This window comes from Acipenser ruthenus, chromosome 2, assembly GCF_902713425.1.
Source record: "Acipenser ruthenus chromosome 2, fAciRut3.2 maternal haplotype, whole genome shotgun sequence".
Classification (NCBI taxonomy): domain Eukaryota; kingdom Metazoa; phylum Chordata; class Actinopteri; order Acipenseriformes; family Acipenseridae; genus Acipenser; species Acipenser ruthenus.
Genome location: NC_081190.1, coordinates 93,767,732 through 93,782,277, shown reverse-complemented (window position 1 = coordinate 93,782,277; position 14,546 = coordinate 93,767,732). Strand labels below are relative to the sequence as shown.

General features: G+C 35.5%; 1 protein-coding gene across 3 annotated transcripts; it reads left to right on the top strand.

Annotated features, from left to right (window-relative positions):
* Window positions 1-297: 297 nt before the first annotated feature.
* On the top strand, window positions 298-12,222 carry LOC117408822 (polycomb group RING finger protein 1-like). Of its 3 annotated transcripts, none has more exons than XM_034014155.2 (9): window positions 298-480; window positions 2,522-2,627; window positions 3,587-3,739; window positions 4,020-4,091; window positions 4,202-4,307; window positions 7,718-7,757; window positions 9,866-9,952; window positions 11,697-11,777; window positions 12,014-12,222. In XM_034014155.2, exons 1-9 carry the CDS (start codon window positions 394-396, stop codon window positions 12,062-12,064), a joined length of 783 nt encoding a protein of 260 aa, XP_033870046.1. In that variant the 5' UTR covers window positions 298-393; the 3' UTR covers window positions 12,065-12,222. The 3 variants fall into 3 exon arrangements, with proteins under 3 accessions (XP_033870046.1, XP_033870044.1, XP_058860058.1); XM_059004075.1 differs by lacking the exon at window positions 298-480 and adding an exon at window positions 502-626; XM_034014153.3 differs by lacking the exon at window positions 9,866-9,952.
* The last annotated feature ends 2,324 nt before the right edge of the window (window positions 12,223-14,546 follow it).

Below are 14,546 nucleotides of genomic sequence, written 5' to 3'. Positions count from 1 at the left end.
GTTGTTGTGCGGGTTCTCAATAAACAAAAAATAGCACGTATTCAAACATTAAATAACTGCTTTGAGAATAACTTTCCCAAAACACTGCTGCTGACACGCTTGCAGGATGCGTTTTTAACACGGGACTTGTCAGCGCTGCTCATGTAACTTCAATCAATGCATGAAATAAATATTTAAAAATAAATAAATAAATAAATAAATGAGCCCGTAATTTCGTTAGGAAAGTAATTCCATGAAACACACTTTGTGCGCTGGAAAGTGTTTTTTATAGCATAAACCGAATCCTCAGAGGAAACTGACACTTTACTCGACTTGCTCCTTCTTCCCTCAGTCGCTGCCGCTGGTTGTTATGACAACACAGTTCTGATCCGGAAGTGAGCCAAAGTGCCCAAGATGGCGGTGCAGGGACCAATGGCGATAGCTATGCGCCTGAGAAATCAGCTGCAGTCGGTGTACAAGCTTGACCCTTTACGGAATGAGGTTAGTACAAGGCAGTGCCGGGTTTCCCGCCAATTGGTCAGTCCGGTTCAGAAATTAAGAGCCGAACCGCCGCAGGTGTCGGGAGGTTTGCTGAATGTGTCGGGGCAGCCATGGACAGGAAAGCGGTGTTGCTTTGTTGCGCATGCGTGAGTTTTTGGTATTAAGTGCGAATAGATGCTCTAGCAGTGTATTATTTTTTTAAGTTCAAATACTATAAATAATATTGTAATACTGAAATATAATAACATTTAGTTGATGATAATAACAATATAAAAGACTATTACTGTATTATTCCCGTCATGAAGTCTTGAAAGAAAATAACGGTGAGGTACTCGTCTCACTGGATGAGGAGGATTGTCTTGGGCTGCTAACCCACCCACTCGCTGGGTCGTCTAACCAAAGGTCGAAGCATCTTCAAAAACGTAAACGAGACTTAAATTCAACTAATATCACAACAAAGATGCAAAACTACTACTACCCAAGCAAATTGTCTGTGATTTTAAGTACTTAAATTTGTAGAACAGGTTACATAAGCGTTGTAACTTAAGGGTTGCACAGCAGTAGCATGGCCCACGGTGTATTCTTACGGCCGGTATACGATGTCTTGCTTGTATGTTTTGTATTTTTCTTTCTTAATTGTATTTTTTTTAAAACTTTTGTCAGCATAATGTGAAATGTGGTTGCGCAAATAGTTTAAACAGTTCCAGCTAATGGATTAGTAAATATAATGCATTGTTGTTGGTGGAAGTAATTAGATGCACTGCTCGTGTGTAGATTTAGATACAAATCTAGCAGCCAACTAGACACAGTATGACACAGTATATGGCACTTTTTCCATTAAATTAGTTTATTGATCTTAAGACCCAGTTTAAGAAGATTGTACTAAAAGTGATATACAGATACCCAAACGGAACCTTTGTCATGTTTAATATTTTTAATCGGGGATTATAAAGCATAGTAAATTACTACCTGAAAACCAGTTTTGAAAACACTATACAATATGTCCTTTTCAAATTATAAAGCACATTGTCTTACCTATAAAAAGTAATTGTTAAAAATCACCTGTACCATATTGAACAAAATAAAACTGCAGTATAGCATTGTGTTCTCATTTTCTTATGACATTTGAAGTTCATGGAAATACAGCATATCACCTCAAACACTGAAATTCAATATGTCCAGCAGTTAGTTACAAATATAATGCTCTTTTGTTTTTATTATATATGTGCTTCAGTCTATTGCAATGTACTGGAAAACTGGCCTCTAGTGAGACAAAATAATCCTGCAAACATTTATTCTGTGTGGTATAAAAAGTTTCTACAGCTGTAAATGTTATTAATGAGTATTGTAGATGATAATAGTGAGACCAGCTAAACATGTCTGTGGTCAGGTGTCTGTCCAGGAGAGCCAGGCACCAGCTGCTGGAGTAGAAAGTTATGGAAGTGATTTATAGAAGTAATAGTGGCTATAGTCTGTGTTTATCAATTGGAAGGCCAATAACTGATCTAACATTCAGAGCAAAAATCAGCATATAACTCCTTTGTCTGACCAAGTTTCCATTAGATTGGATTTATGTACCTTTTTATATTATATGAGTGGTAATATTTGTTTTATGGGTGCTTTTAAAACACCTAGTTTTAATCTAAATCACACATGTAACTATTTTGTCATTTTAAATTGACAGAGAACACGGTATACTAACTTCATACAGTGTATTTAATAGCTGTTCCAATTAACAATCTCAAAGGACATTTCAAATCGGCATAGTTTTAGATATTTCATTTCCTTATCTGAAGCCCTGAGAACTGGACTTCAGCTGAATTTAAACAGGTTCCCCTTGGAATACTGTATATCATTTTTGAATCTACCTTTTTATTTTTGAGTGATTTTAATTCAAAATTAGTGGTCTGTAAGACTAACAGTTACAAGTACATTCTTTCCCTGTTTGTGCATTTATTTCTACTCTGAATTACTGCATATGCCTGTAGTTTTCTAGAGCAAATTAATTGTGGAGTACCAGAGTAAAATGTTTTCATTGCAGGAAGAAGTAAAAGTGAAAATCAAAGACCTGAATGAACATATTGTCTGCTACCTGTGTGCTGGCTACTTCATTGATGCCACAACCATAACAGAGTGTTTGCACACATGTAAGTATTACCTTTGGGGGAGATGTCATGCAGCATGACTAATATATTTAACAGTAGGGCTCATTGTCAGCCTAGTACTCAAGTTCTTAGACTGTAAATTAAATATGTTTACAAATTAACACTTTAGAGATACCAAAAAAAAAAAAAAAAAAAAACTTTGAAAAGCAACACTTTTTTTTATCAATAATCTTATTTTTCTTGGGGATGCATGTCTTACTTGAGGCCCTAGTTGCTTCATAATATTTAATCATTTTTACTTACTTTGCTATAACTTATGTACCCACTGTAGAAGAAAATAAACATGTATACAGTAAAAACTATAGTGATGATTGTTATTAAATGTAGTATTACAATAAATGTAGTATCACAATACAGTAGACACATATTTTCCGATACCCACAAATACTGTTTGTTTTAATGTCTGTTTTATGGTTTATGAAGCCTAATTTAATTGTATTGTAATACTTTTTTTTCTCTAATTTATCAGTTTGTTAAATGATACTGAAATATCTGAGACATGCAAAGGGAAACAAGAATTGTTTTCTCACAGATCATTAAATAGTATTGATACATGGAGGGCTTAATTTGTTTTAACATACTTGCTGAAATGCAAAGTTCTGCCAGAAGATGGTGTACAAGGAAAAGGGGAACTTAATGTGTGCAGTAGTTCCTTCTACTTTTTATTTCTTAAATATAAACTAAAAGCTCATGGAAGCAAAATGTTGTATTGGTGCAAAATAATAAGACAAGACTTTCTATCCTCAGTAAATTCTTAAAAACAAATACAATTGTATGTATAATCTTACCAGTTTAATATTACAACTTTGATAAACCTTTGCATTTGAAATTGAAAGAAGAAATTGTGTTGGGGTTTATTTAGTTGCATCCATTAACGATGGACCAATAAACCATCATTAATGTTGTTGTGTTTTTTTTTGTTTGTTTGTTTGTTTTTTCAGTCTGTAAGAGCTGTATAGTGAAATACCTTCAGACCAGCAAGTATTGCCCAATGTGCAACATCAAAATCCATGAAACCCAGCCGCTTCTGAACCTGAAGCTGGACAGGGTGATGCAAGATATTGTCTACAAATTGGTGCCAGGATTGCAGGAGAGTATGTATTCTGATAATGTCTTTCTTTTCAGTTGTTTGAGTGGTTTCTTTAGTAAAAAGTAGATCAGTTGAAATGGCGCACCACATTACTGGTCTGGCTGATACTGGCAGTGTTCAGTTTTGCACCCTCTGCAGTACTATAGGCAAAGCCACAAAATCCAGTAAAGATAATATTAACCATGCACAGGCAATGAAGGCATACACTAGCCAGTACAATTAAGCTGTTCCAAGATAACTGATTTACCAAAGAATTTTAGGAGCTTGTATATTTTTATGAACAGGTGAGGAAAAAAGGATTCGCGAGTTCTACCAGTCCCGTGGTTTAGACAGAGTTATTCAGCCAACAAATGAAGGTATGTAATTTGGATGTTTGGATTGCTTGTCATAATCGTATCATTTGCTTGGTATAAATGTGACAGTGCAAAATAATATACTTTTCTTATTCTCAATTCACTTTTGCTAGATGCAGCACCAGACCCAGCAGGGTTGCCGTACACCAGCTTTGATCACTCAAAAGCCCATTACTACAGATATGATGAACAGATTTCCCTTTGTTTAGAAAGACAAAGGTAAGTGGAGTCCATTTCTGCCATGGTTCTTGTTGTTCATTGTTATTAAGGACCGCTAGAGTTTGTATTTATTTATGTACTTATTTATTTAAATAGTCCATGCAATAAAGTATAGGGTTATTCCGACCCCTTAAATCAGTACATTATATTGTTTTATTTTAAAGTCCTGTAGTCTTTAATGATACAAAATACTTGTCTAGGTCTGTGATGCACAACTCTGGCGCTTAAGATCCAGTCCATTTTCATATTCCTCCCAGCTTCTCAAACTGTTAAATGAACCTCTGTACCAGGTTCTGCTGTCGCAGGAAATAAAATGTGAGAAAAAAACAAAAGCTTGCCGATGAGTATTTGCTTAAAGAAACTGATGGCTTTCAATTTCTGCTCATCTGTTTGTTCAAAAGAGGCAACAAGAAACTGGGTAAAAGTAAATGTTCGACCAAGGAACTTGCATTGTTATTCGGTTATACTTAGTGATGACCTGTTAGATTTACTACATTACATTTTAAGAGGGCAGTACGGGGTCATATATAGCTAGAAACTATATCGAATGTTCTCAAATTCACTATTTAGTGGGCCTTTCTGATTGGAATAAAGGTGTAGATTGACTAGACCATTATGTTAACAAACCATTATGTGAGATGACATCCCTCTTACCCAATGCCACCAGGAATTCTTTGTTTTTGTTCACAAAAAAACAAACTTGTTTTTTTAATATAGTAATACCTCAGTCTTTTGCCAACAAAAAAAATGTAACCTGTTATATTGAGGTCTGCATGAATAATTCTGGAAGAGGCACTAACTATGCTTCACTGACTCTTACAAGCTGTCCACAATGATTACTTTCTTGATTACCTCAAACCGCACTGAAAATCAGCCTTGACAATCAATAGCTGTTACAGAAAACAGAATAAGATTAGCTATTGACTTTCTTGTCACAAACTAAACTCATCTCTCAATCCAGCGTGTGTGAGTCAGCTGTGTTGTGCTGCGGTCGATAATAATTTTTAAAAACAATCACTTTGGATTTGTTGCATTCTCAAAACAATGGCAAAAACTGCAGGTTGAACTTTACAAAGGAACAACACGACTAAGTTAAGTGGTTGAGCTAAAAGGTCATTTAATGCTCAGGTTATTGTGTAATGACTTTTTATTTAATTTTTTAAAAGTAGTTTAACACCTATCATAAAATACATTGATCTTGGCAGGTACTTTTTGAGGTGTGTAATCTAGAATGCCTAAGCTCAGGTCCTTGTTCTTGTTCAGGGGCTCGTTTCCCAAAAGCAACTTTAACCTAACCAGCATCGTAAGACTGTAAATGCAACGTTTGCAAACTGCAGTGTTTCCCGAACACAATCACTCCTGAACTACTTGAGTTTACGAATGATCTGGCGTGATCTTGACATGTTCGTGGAGGTTGTAATGCACAGTGAGAACATAAAGACTAGGGGTGAGTCTGAATATTCAAATAATCGAGTATTTTAAATAAAATTACTACTCGAATACTTTGATCAAGTTTCGAATACCTGTTCATTTCTAAAACAAATGGGGAAAAATGTGCTAACTATACCTGGAGAAGTTAAGTGATCAGCCACTGGGGGCTCCCAAGTGGAGCATCCGGTATTCCGCGTGGAGTGCAGGATAGAGTCCTGCATTGGGTCGGGTACCCATGGGGCCCGTGGGTGACCCGCAAAAGCGGGTCGGGTTCGGGTCGGAATGTGAACTTTTTCGCGATTTGTGGTTCGAGTGTGGGTAAAAAAATAAATAAATAAAAAATTCTGGGTCTGAATTTTTGTGAAACCGTTTTCTGTCTTTTCAGCGTACTCGTCTGTAACCCTTTCCCAAATAACATATTAGAAGATAAATGTACCAGTATTTCCTGCACTAAAGCAGGAGGCGATTAGGAAGGAGTCGGCTGACTAAGCAGTGTTGTTCTCGCTTGTTTGATACGTCACAAGGTCTTTTTATCACGTCTGCTTGGTGATATTAAAAATGCTTGTGGATGAGGTGAAACAAAAGATAGCACAGGGTTTATATCATGTAGTGGATAATAGTTTGAGAGGTAAATCACAAGTGTGGAATTATTTTTGAATCGGTGAATTAAAGTAATAAACATGTGACTGGATTCGTTGCTTGTAAAACCTGTCATTAGTTTTTGTAAACGACAGCCTCAAAACTCCCTGTGAAAGCCCAGGTGTAGCTCCCTTTCAACTGGTGGCACGAAAGGAATAGACAAGTATTTTATAGTAAAGTAGAGAGAGTTAATGTTAATATGTTAAAATATATTCAGACCACTAGAAAAAGCTACCACGCTGTATAATAGCCTATTGTATAAACTCAATCCATGGAGAATTGTAGAGATATCTGTGTGTGAATGTGAGAGAGTCAGTAGATATCTGTGTGTGAATGTGAGAGAGTCAGTCGGTGCAGGCAGTAGGTAAAGGATAAACACTTGTGGGTTCGGGTCAGGTTGCAGGTCTTACTAAAGCGGGTCGGGTCGTGGGTAAGAAGATGGTGTTGCAGCGGGTTGCGGGTTCGGGCCGAGTCCTGTAGTAGTGGTTCCGGGTCGGAAGCAGGTCGTAAAATTCGAAAGCTGCACTTTCACGTGGGGTTTTGGGAAACGCACGTCGAGAGAGACTTGAAACAGCCGCATGTGCATCATGACAATGATTGTGAGCTCCAAGTACTTCTGTTATCAAGAAACCAGCCCCTGACCTGTTTTCTGTTTAACTTTATTAATGGACATTTTAATTGAGTTTTTCAAAATCCACTTCAGTCTTTAAAAGCATGTAATTCAGCTCTGAATGATACACTTCCCACTACTACTGTGGATTTCCAGATTGAGCAACAATTAAATATATAGTAAACTAGTTACTACTTTGTGTTTTAATTTAAAAGTTAGTTAAAGAACCAGAGTTATTTCAGTTATTGGCCTGTTTTAAAGACTTTAACAATTACTAAATATAAATATAAAGTTTAATATAGAGAAATGCAGAAAATACAGTAATTATGCTTCGCTTGTATGGGTTTGCAAATCGGCTTTTGCAACTGCCAATACCTCAAACCATTTAAGCTTCCAACTTCATATTTATAGTGTTATGAAACTCCATTGCTGGGTTTGTCCAGTAAAAATTAACCCCTTCACTGCTACACTGTTTTAACCTCCGGTCATATTTGATACAGGCCACACATTTTGACATGTATCTTTTATAGTTGGTACAAGATGTATTCTGTGATTTTCTAAAAGTACCATTCAACAAGATGTATCTTTTTCCACATATTAATTTTGTTATGTTTATAAACCATGTTATCTGTTAAGACATTTCCCTTAATTTTTGTTCAAAACTTCCATTTGTAGTTTGCTGTTATATAGGAAGTTGGTTGCTATTTTTTTTTGTTTGTTTGTTTTGTAGCTCATCAGTTGGGAAAGACAAAAACAAGTTTATTCTTCAGGTAAGACTTTATTTATTTATTTTATTTATTTATTTATTTATTTATTTATTTATTTATTTATTTTTATTTTTTTTAATTTTTTCTAAGTTTAATTTGGTTTCCTTTACCATTTTGCAGTAGTTACCTACTAAATCCACATTAACCAATTGTATCTTTTGGGGTAGTAACATAAAATACCTTTTCATTTATTGGTGTCAAACACCTGGGTATACATTTGTGTCATTGGTGACTTTCACATTAGTGGGGCAACAAAGACAAGTCTTCTGCTGTTTCGTCAATGTCCAATTAATCACGAACTGAAATGGTTGCTACAATGTACTGTACAATGCCCAATACAAGTTTGACTGTTTGTCTAGTTTAGAGATTTTTTTGAGATTCTAAAAATGGACAAATAAAAACGCTGTTGATGTTTGCAATATCTGGCAGTGTTTACATAAAGCTAAACATTCTCAATTTCTGCCACCAGAGGTCACTGTAAACACCTAAGTATATCCATAATTCTCATTATGATTATATGAAACACTGAAAATGTTTGAAGAAAAGGTTACTGATTTAGATGAATTGCTTTTCTGTACAACTACATTTATCTACTTTAATTATGACCCTATTATTCCACAAGCTTGTGTGTTTAGTATTTGCTTTCACGCAGATGAAGAAACCTAATGTGCCTCAAAATGTATAGGAACTGTTATTCTAATATATTTTATAGCATTCTAAATTAGTTGATTTATATTTTCAGTTTAGGTTTCAGTGTCTTCAGTCTTAAACAAGCCAACCACTGGTATCTGTTTTGTGTCTTGGCAGTAGTGCTTGTTTAGGTTCAGTCATAGAAGCTAATTACTTGCATTATTTTTTATGATGTATTTATCCAGTTTTCAAAAATAACCAAAAAATACACAAACAACACAACTATTGTACAATGAAAGTAAAACAAATGGAAGTGTATATAAACAAATACACAAAGTAAAGCTCAGCATTACATATAAAAAATACATTCTTAAGTAGCCAACTACTGGAGAATGATTTCCCAAAGTGTGTATAGTTTTCCTGGTTAAGTATTACAGAAGGCAACTACTGTTTAAAAAAAAAAAAAAAAAAAAAAAAAAAGTCAAAGTCATTGTTCCTTTTTATCCTTGAAAATGACTGATGGCTTAAAGTTGACATTTATAATCCCAAATATGAAACGTGTTTCATGCTTTGTAATACAAATTGCAAATTACAATTATTTTTTTTTTGTATTATTTTTTTTTTATGTTCATAAATTGTGAAAATGTTTCCTGAAATAAAGAAGTTATCACATTTTCTCTGTTAAACTTAAATAACCACAAAAAAAAAAAAAAAGTTGCCAGGAAAGCAATCGTTTGATGAAAAACCCAAGTGATGTAATTAAGGTCCAGGAAAGAAAGGTTTCTCTTGAAGTCAATGTTTCTGTTTGGTTCTTGCGATATTGCAGTGTGCTACAGCACGGTCTCCACTGGACTCTGCTTTTCCCCGGGGAGGTCAGTTCTCATTACCTTCTACACATTTTCATTGACGGGGGACACAGCCATGGAGCGCAGTGACCAAACAGGCAGTAAATCAAAAACATTTAACAGCAAATAGATATAAACTCAGCAGTTGATCTAAAGCCAGGGATGGTGGGGAGAGGTCAGGAATTATTGTAGCAGCAGACTCCAACTGATGGGAGTTTATTGATTTCAGTGTTATGCAGCTTGTTGCAGTAAATGTCATCATTCCCATGCTGTCAGGATGCTGCTGCTTTCTCCAGGCAAGGGGGCTGGGGGGTAAAATAGAGTAAATAACATTAGCATGCTTGTCCACAATCTACAGAGGAGTAGTATGAGCCATTAACAGACTATTTTACTGAGGTAAGTTACAGTATTGCGAGTTGACAAATACTGCTGTAATATAAAGATTTAGGTGAGCATTTCAAATTTAATAAACTGGTAAGTGGTAGCTAGCAAGTAGCTGATTTTGCTTACTTGTGGGTGGGGTGGGGGGGAATGCCCAGATGTAATTCTTCTAGTGTTAAATTGTAAAAATATATATATATATATATATATATAATATATAAATTATTTTTATTTATTTATTTCCTACTTTTGTAGCAAAAGTATGTCAGATGTTCTTCAAGGGCAGAAGTTAGGCACCTAAAGCGGGTCCTTTGTCACAAGCTCCATGTAGATCGACATCAGGTATGGGGAGTAGTAGTATCAGTTCTAATGCTACATTGTCTTTTTCAAATCTTACATTTAAAAGTTATCTTTTTTTTTAATATACGTAATATTTTAAATGGCATAAAATCCAAAACAAAAGAAAGCGATCACGCCTAGCAGAGAATTACACTGTGTAATAATTTTTTTTTTTTTTTGTTCCTGGGTAGTAAGTGTTATTTCCTAATTGCTTATGCCTCAAAAGTATAGAAAATGGCTATTATTCCCCACAAACTTTGCTTTTGTGACCAGGACAGCGATATTTTGAAATTTACCTATTTTCTAGAACATTCCAGATAGATTCAGTGCTGAGTAAACTTGGAGTAACTTCTAGAACTTTCTAGAACTTTCCAGTAATATAAATAGTAGTATAAATACAGGGGCCTTAAGCCCACCAGTTCAGTTTAGTTCCAGCTGCCTAAGTGGATACATATCTGCATTTTTCTGAGATGGCATCAAGGTCATAGGAAACTTCAAAATGGTGGCATTCCTGATGGGTCTCCAAGGCGGTTTTACCAAGTTTCCCTGCTATCTTTGCCTTTGGGACAGCAGGGACACCAAGGCGCACTACCACAGGCGGGACTGGCCACAGCGGACTGAGTTCTCTGTGGGGAGGAACAACGTCAAGTGGGAGCCACTGGTGTACCCCCGGAAGGTGCTGATGCCACCACTGCACATCAAATTGGGCCTTATGAAACAATTTGTCAGAGCTCTAGATAAGGAGTCGGCAGCCTTCAAGTACCTTCAAGACTTCTTCCCTAAGCTGTCTGAGGCAAAGGTCAAAGTGTCTTCGTTGGACCACAGATAAAGAAGATCCTGGAGTGCAATGAATTCCCCAAGAAGCTCACTAGTAAGGAGAAAGCGGCTTGGAACAGCTTTGTCGCAGTGGTTCGGGACTTCCTGGGCAATCACAAGGCCGAAAACTTTGTGGAGCTGGTTGAGACTCTGGCGAAGAACTACGGCACAATGGGCTGTAGGATGTCCCTCAAAGTCCATATCCTTGATGCTCATCTTGATAAATTCAAGGAGAACATGGGAGCGTACTCGGAGGAGCAAGGCGAGCGCTTCCACCAGGATATACTGGACTTTGAACGCTGCTACCAAGGACAGTATAACGAGAACATGATGGGAGACTACATTTGGGGGCTGATTCGTGAAAGTGACTTACAGTATAATCGTAAATCTCGAAAAACTACTCACTTCTAAATCTTCTGTAGTCATTTTTGTATTACTTTAGTATAAATACATGTTAATTTGGATTCATATGTTGTTTTTTCTGATGAAAAGACACAAATTCGCCTGTTTTCTCATTGGAAATAGGTAAATTTCAAAATATCACTGTCCTGGTCACAAAAGCAAAGTTTGTGGGGAATAATAGCCATTTTCTATACTTTTGAGGCATAAGCAATTAGGAAATAACACTTACTACCCAGGAACAAAAATTGTGTTACATAGTGTAATCAGATGCATTACTGTACTGCTGACACCGCTTCATAACCGATGATGCTGTTTGCACAATGTTTTAACTTGTAGTGCAGTAAATGTATTCCCTTGCAGTTGACATCAATAAATACATTATTTAATCAAATTTTCCTTAGTTCTTCCTTTTTTTAACTAAAAAGTCTTAACCAAGTCTTAGTCAAGTGTTTGTTTTACTCACATCTTATTGTATCATTTTGTTTTTGTTTGTTTTGTTTTTTTGTTTTGTGTTTTTTTTTACTTGCAGGTGCAGATATTATTCAATAATGAGTCATTACCTGATCATATGACTATGAAGCAACTATGGCTTTCACGTTGGTTTGGCAAGGTATGAAGAAATGATGTGGCCTTTTAACTTTTCTGTGTTTTAATCCAAATTGTTGTATTGTATTTAATGTAGGCCCTATTAATGTACAGTAGTCTGACCTGTTGGCTCGAGAGGGACTTGATTCATTAAACATTTTCAGTTTCTGATTCACAAAGTGACCATGACTGAGTTGTCTGACCTGCTATTATTTTTCAATTAATATTTCAACTGATAATAAATGTTTGTTTGTTTTTTAGTCACCTCCATTGGTTCTTCATTTCAGCATCAAGGACAAGAGAGGAAGATAAAAATGATTTGCCTGTATAAAGTTCATAGGAGGATTTAAAACTTAGTGTACATACTCTGTATTTTACAAAATCTATTTGAATTATAGTTCTGTAAATATAAATACTTTATATTTGTTTTATGTGTGTTTTATTTTTAAATAAACTTGTTAACACTTCCAGTCTGCATGTGTTTCATATGAATTTCAGTGAAGAACTTTTAGTGCTACTTGTTAGGGCATCATTACCCCACCAACATTCCACAGGTCATTTTAAATATTTAACAGAATATGATGGAGAGCTGAGTCTGGTCTGTGGACATTGTTTTGATGCCTCAGCTGCATACTTGAAGGTTGCACTGTGGTAGGGATACTTTATTTATATTATAGCTAATGCTGGTCCTCCTACACGTTCCCTCTGCAATTGTGAAGTACACATTTCAAACATAATTTTGGCTCAAAAAATAAATGTTACCCCAAAATAAGTGATTTATTACTGTATTGTGTGAGCCCCTGCCAAATAAGTATTACCAAAATGCTAGATTTCAGGACTTTTTTTCCATTCTATGTTTACAGTAATGGCCTTTGAAGTAGGCTTTTTGAGTTCTAAGCCACTTTGAAATAGGTTCTGTACACGAGGAAAGGGTGTGGACTTGTGGAAGTTTGACTGGTTGCAAAACAACATTAACTAAAATTTTGCAATAAAAGAACTCGCTGCATTAATTACGGGTGTAGTTTATTATTACTAAGTCACATTATGCACCTTTCTCATTTCAGGAAGTCTCATTATGTGAAATTGGCAAAATTTTCTGAACCTCACTGTGTCTAAGGCAACAATAAGTAAAATGTTTTAACCAAGTTTGTCACTGCAGAAATCTCTATTGGTGAGGGTAATGTAGTGGCATTTTAACTTCCATTCATTTTTTTTTTTTTTTCCTTGCAAGAGAAACTTGAATCATTCTTCCTGTTGCATAGCTTAACCCATGCAATAGAATGGTGCCCTGTAATTTCTCATTGGATACAACAGAACAAGAATTTTCAAAGCTACAGAAACAAAAAACAATTAACTGCAGAATACAGGTTTCTACTGTGGAGTCCTCAAGAACAAAGACTGACTTAAATTGAAATGTCTTGTTCTTCCCCAAATCTTCAATTTATTGCAGAGATGAAGTGCCAATTAAGGAGGAAGTCAATAACTGCATTTCTGCACAACCAACGTGTTTTTATACTTGCTCGTCCTTGAAATTTTTTTTCTCCTCCAGAGTAACACATTCTTCCCTGCATTTCTGAAACTCGGAGCCATATTAACCCTTTGTCTGTTTTTTTAAATATGGTCAATTTAGTATTGCTGTATTTTAGTACATTAATTAGTGACAATATTATTCTATGCTGAGGTCAAGGTGTACCAGTGTCCCCTGGAAAGTCTAATTATAATTAGAAGCAGCTAGTTTTTCACCCAGTGTTCCTCATTTTGAAACCAATGCCACTGAACGAGCACCACATAATGAGTCTGTTCTATATTTTTTTTGATAAAGTGATTAGTAATGAGTTTTTAAAGGGTGAGATGACAGAGCCCCTATTGGCCTCGGCATGACTTTAAGGGTACATTATGCATGTGCTCCAGTTTCTGCACTCATGTCATGTTGCTTCATATAAGCCTCAAGGATATTGCAATGTCAATTTCAAGATCTTGGGTAGACAGCTGTTCTCTGGCCAGAGGAAAGCTTTCTCTTAAATGGAAAAGGAACAGACCATCATGGAAACTTTAGTGGAACTCAAGTACATGTGGATTGGTTTCCCTGTTCCAAACATAGCATTTAAATATAGCCTACTTACTATGATTCCTCTTTGCCTTGCAACTTGTATTATAAATCCTCTCTGTGGACCTTTTTTTAATTATGCTTGCATTATGACATCTACAAAACCAAGCACTATTACAAGTCACCTCTTTTCTAGCCTATACATACTAGACTTTTTTAGGATGGCTTTATTTTATTTTATTTTTTTGGCAGATTAATTAAGTCAGTGAGCTGTCTAAACTGCACTTTGAACACAATATGTCCCAGCAACAGTTACATAAAGTTGTAGTCAAAAGTTTACATACCTCAAATGGAAATGTATAATTTCTAGAAATTTCTCAAAAACAAAGAATTTTAGGAAAAATCTTTTGTAGCAAAAGTTTTGCTTTTGTGGATGAGGAAAAAGTTACAAGAAATAGATGCCTACAATTAATTATTTCAGTATTTTTTTTCAAAACTCAAAAAATGCTAATTCAAAAGTATTCATATCCTTTGATGCTATGATAGTATTGTCTACAAGGTACTATTATTTCAATATGATAATGCAGAACCTAATTCTAGAAAATGCTGGATTGCAGGTGAACATTCTTCGAGAGTATAAAAGGGTTAGGCATAGGATGATTGCTGTCATTACCAATAAGTAAGTATGGGAAAAAGTAAAGAGCTATCTGAAAGATTTATTGTCATAAAGCTGGAGAAGGATACAAG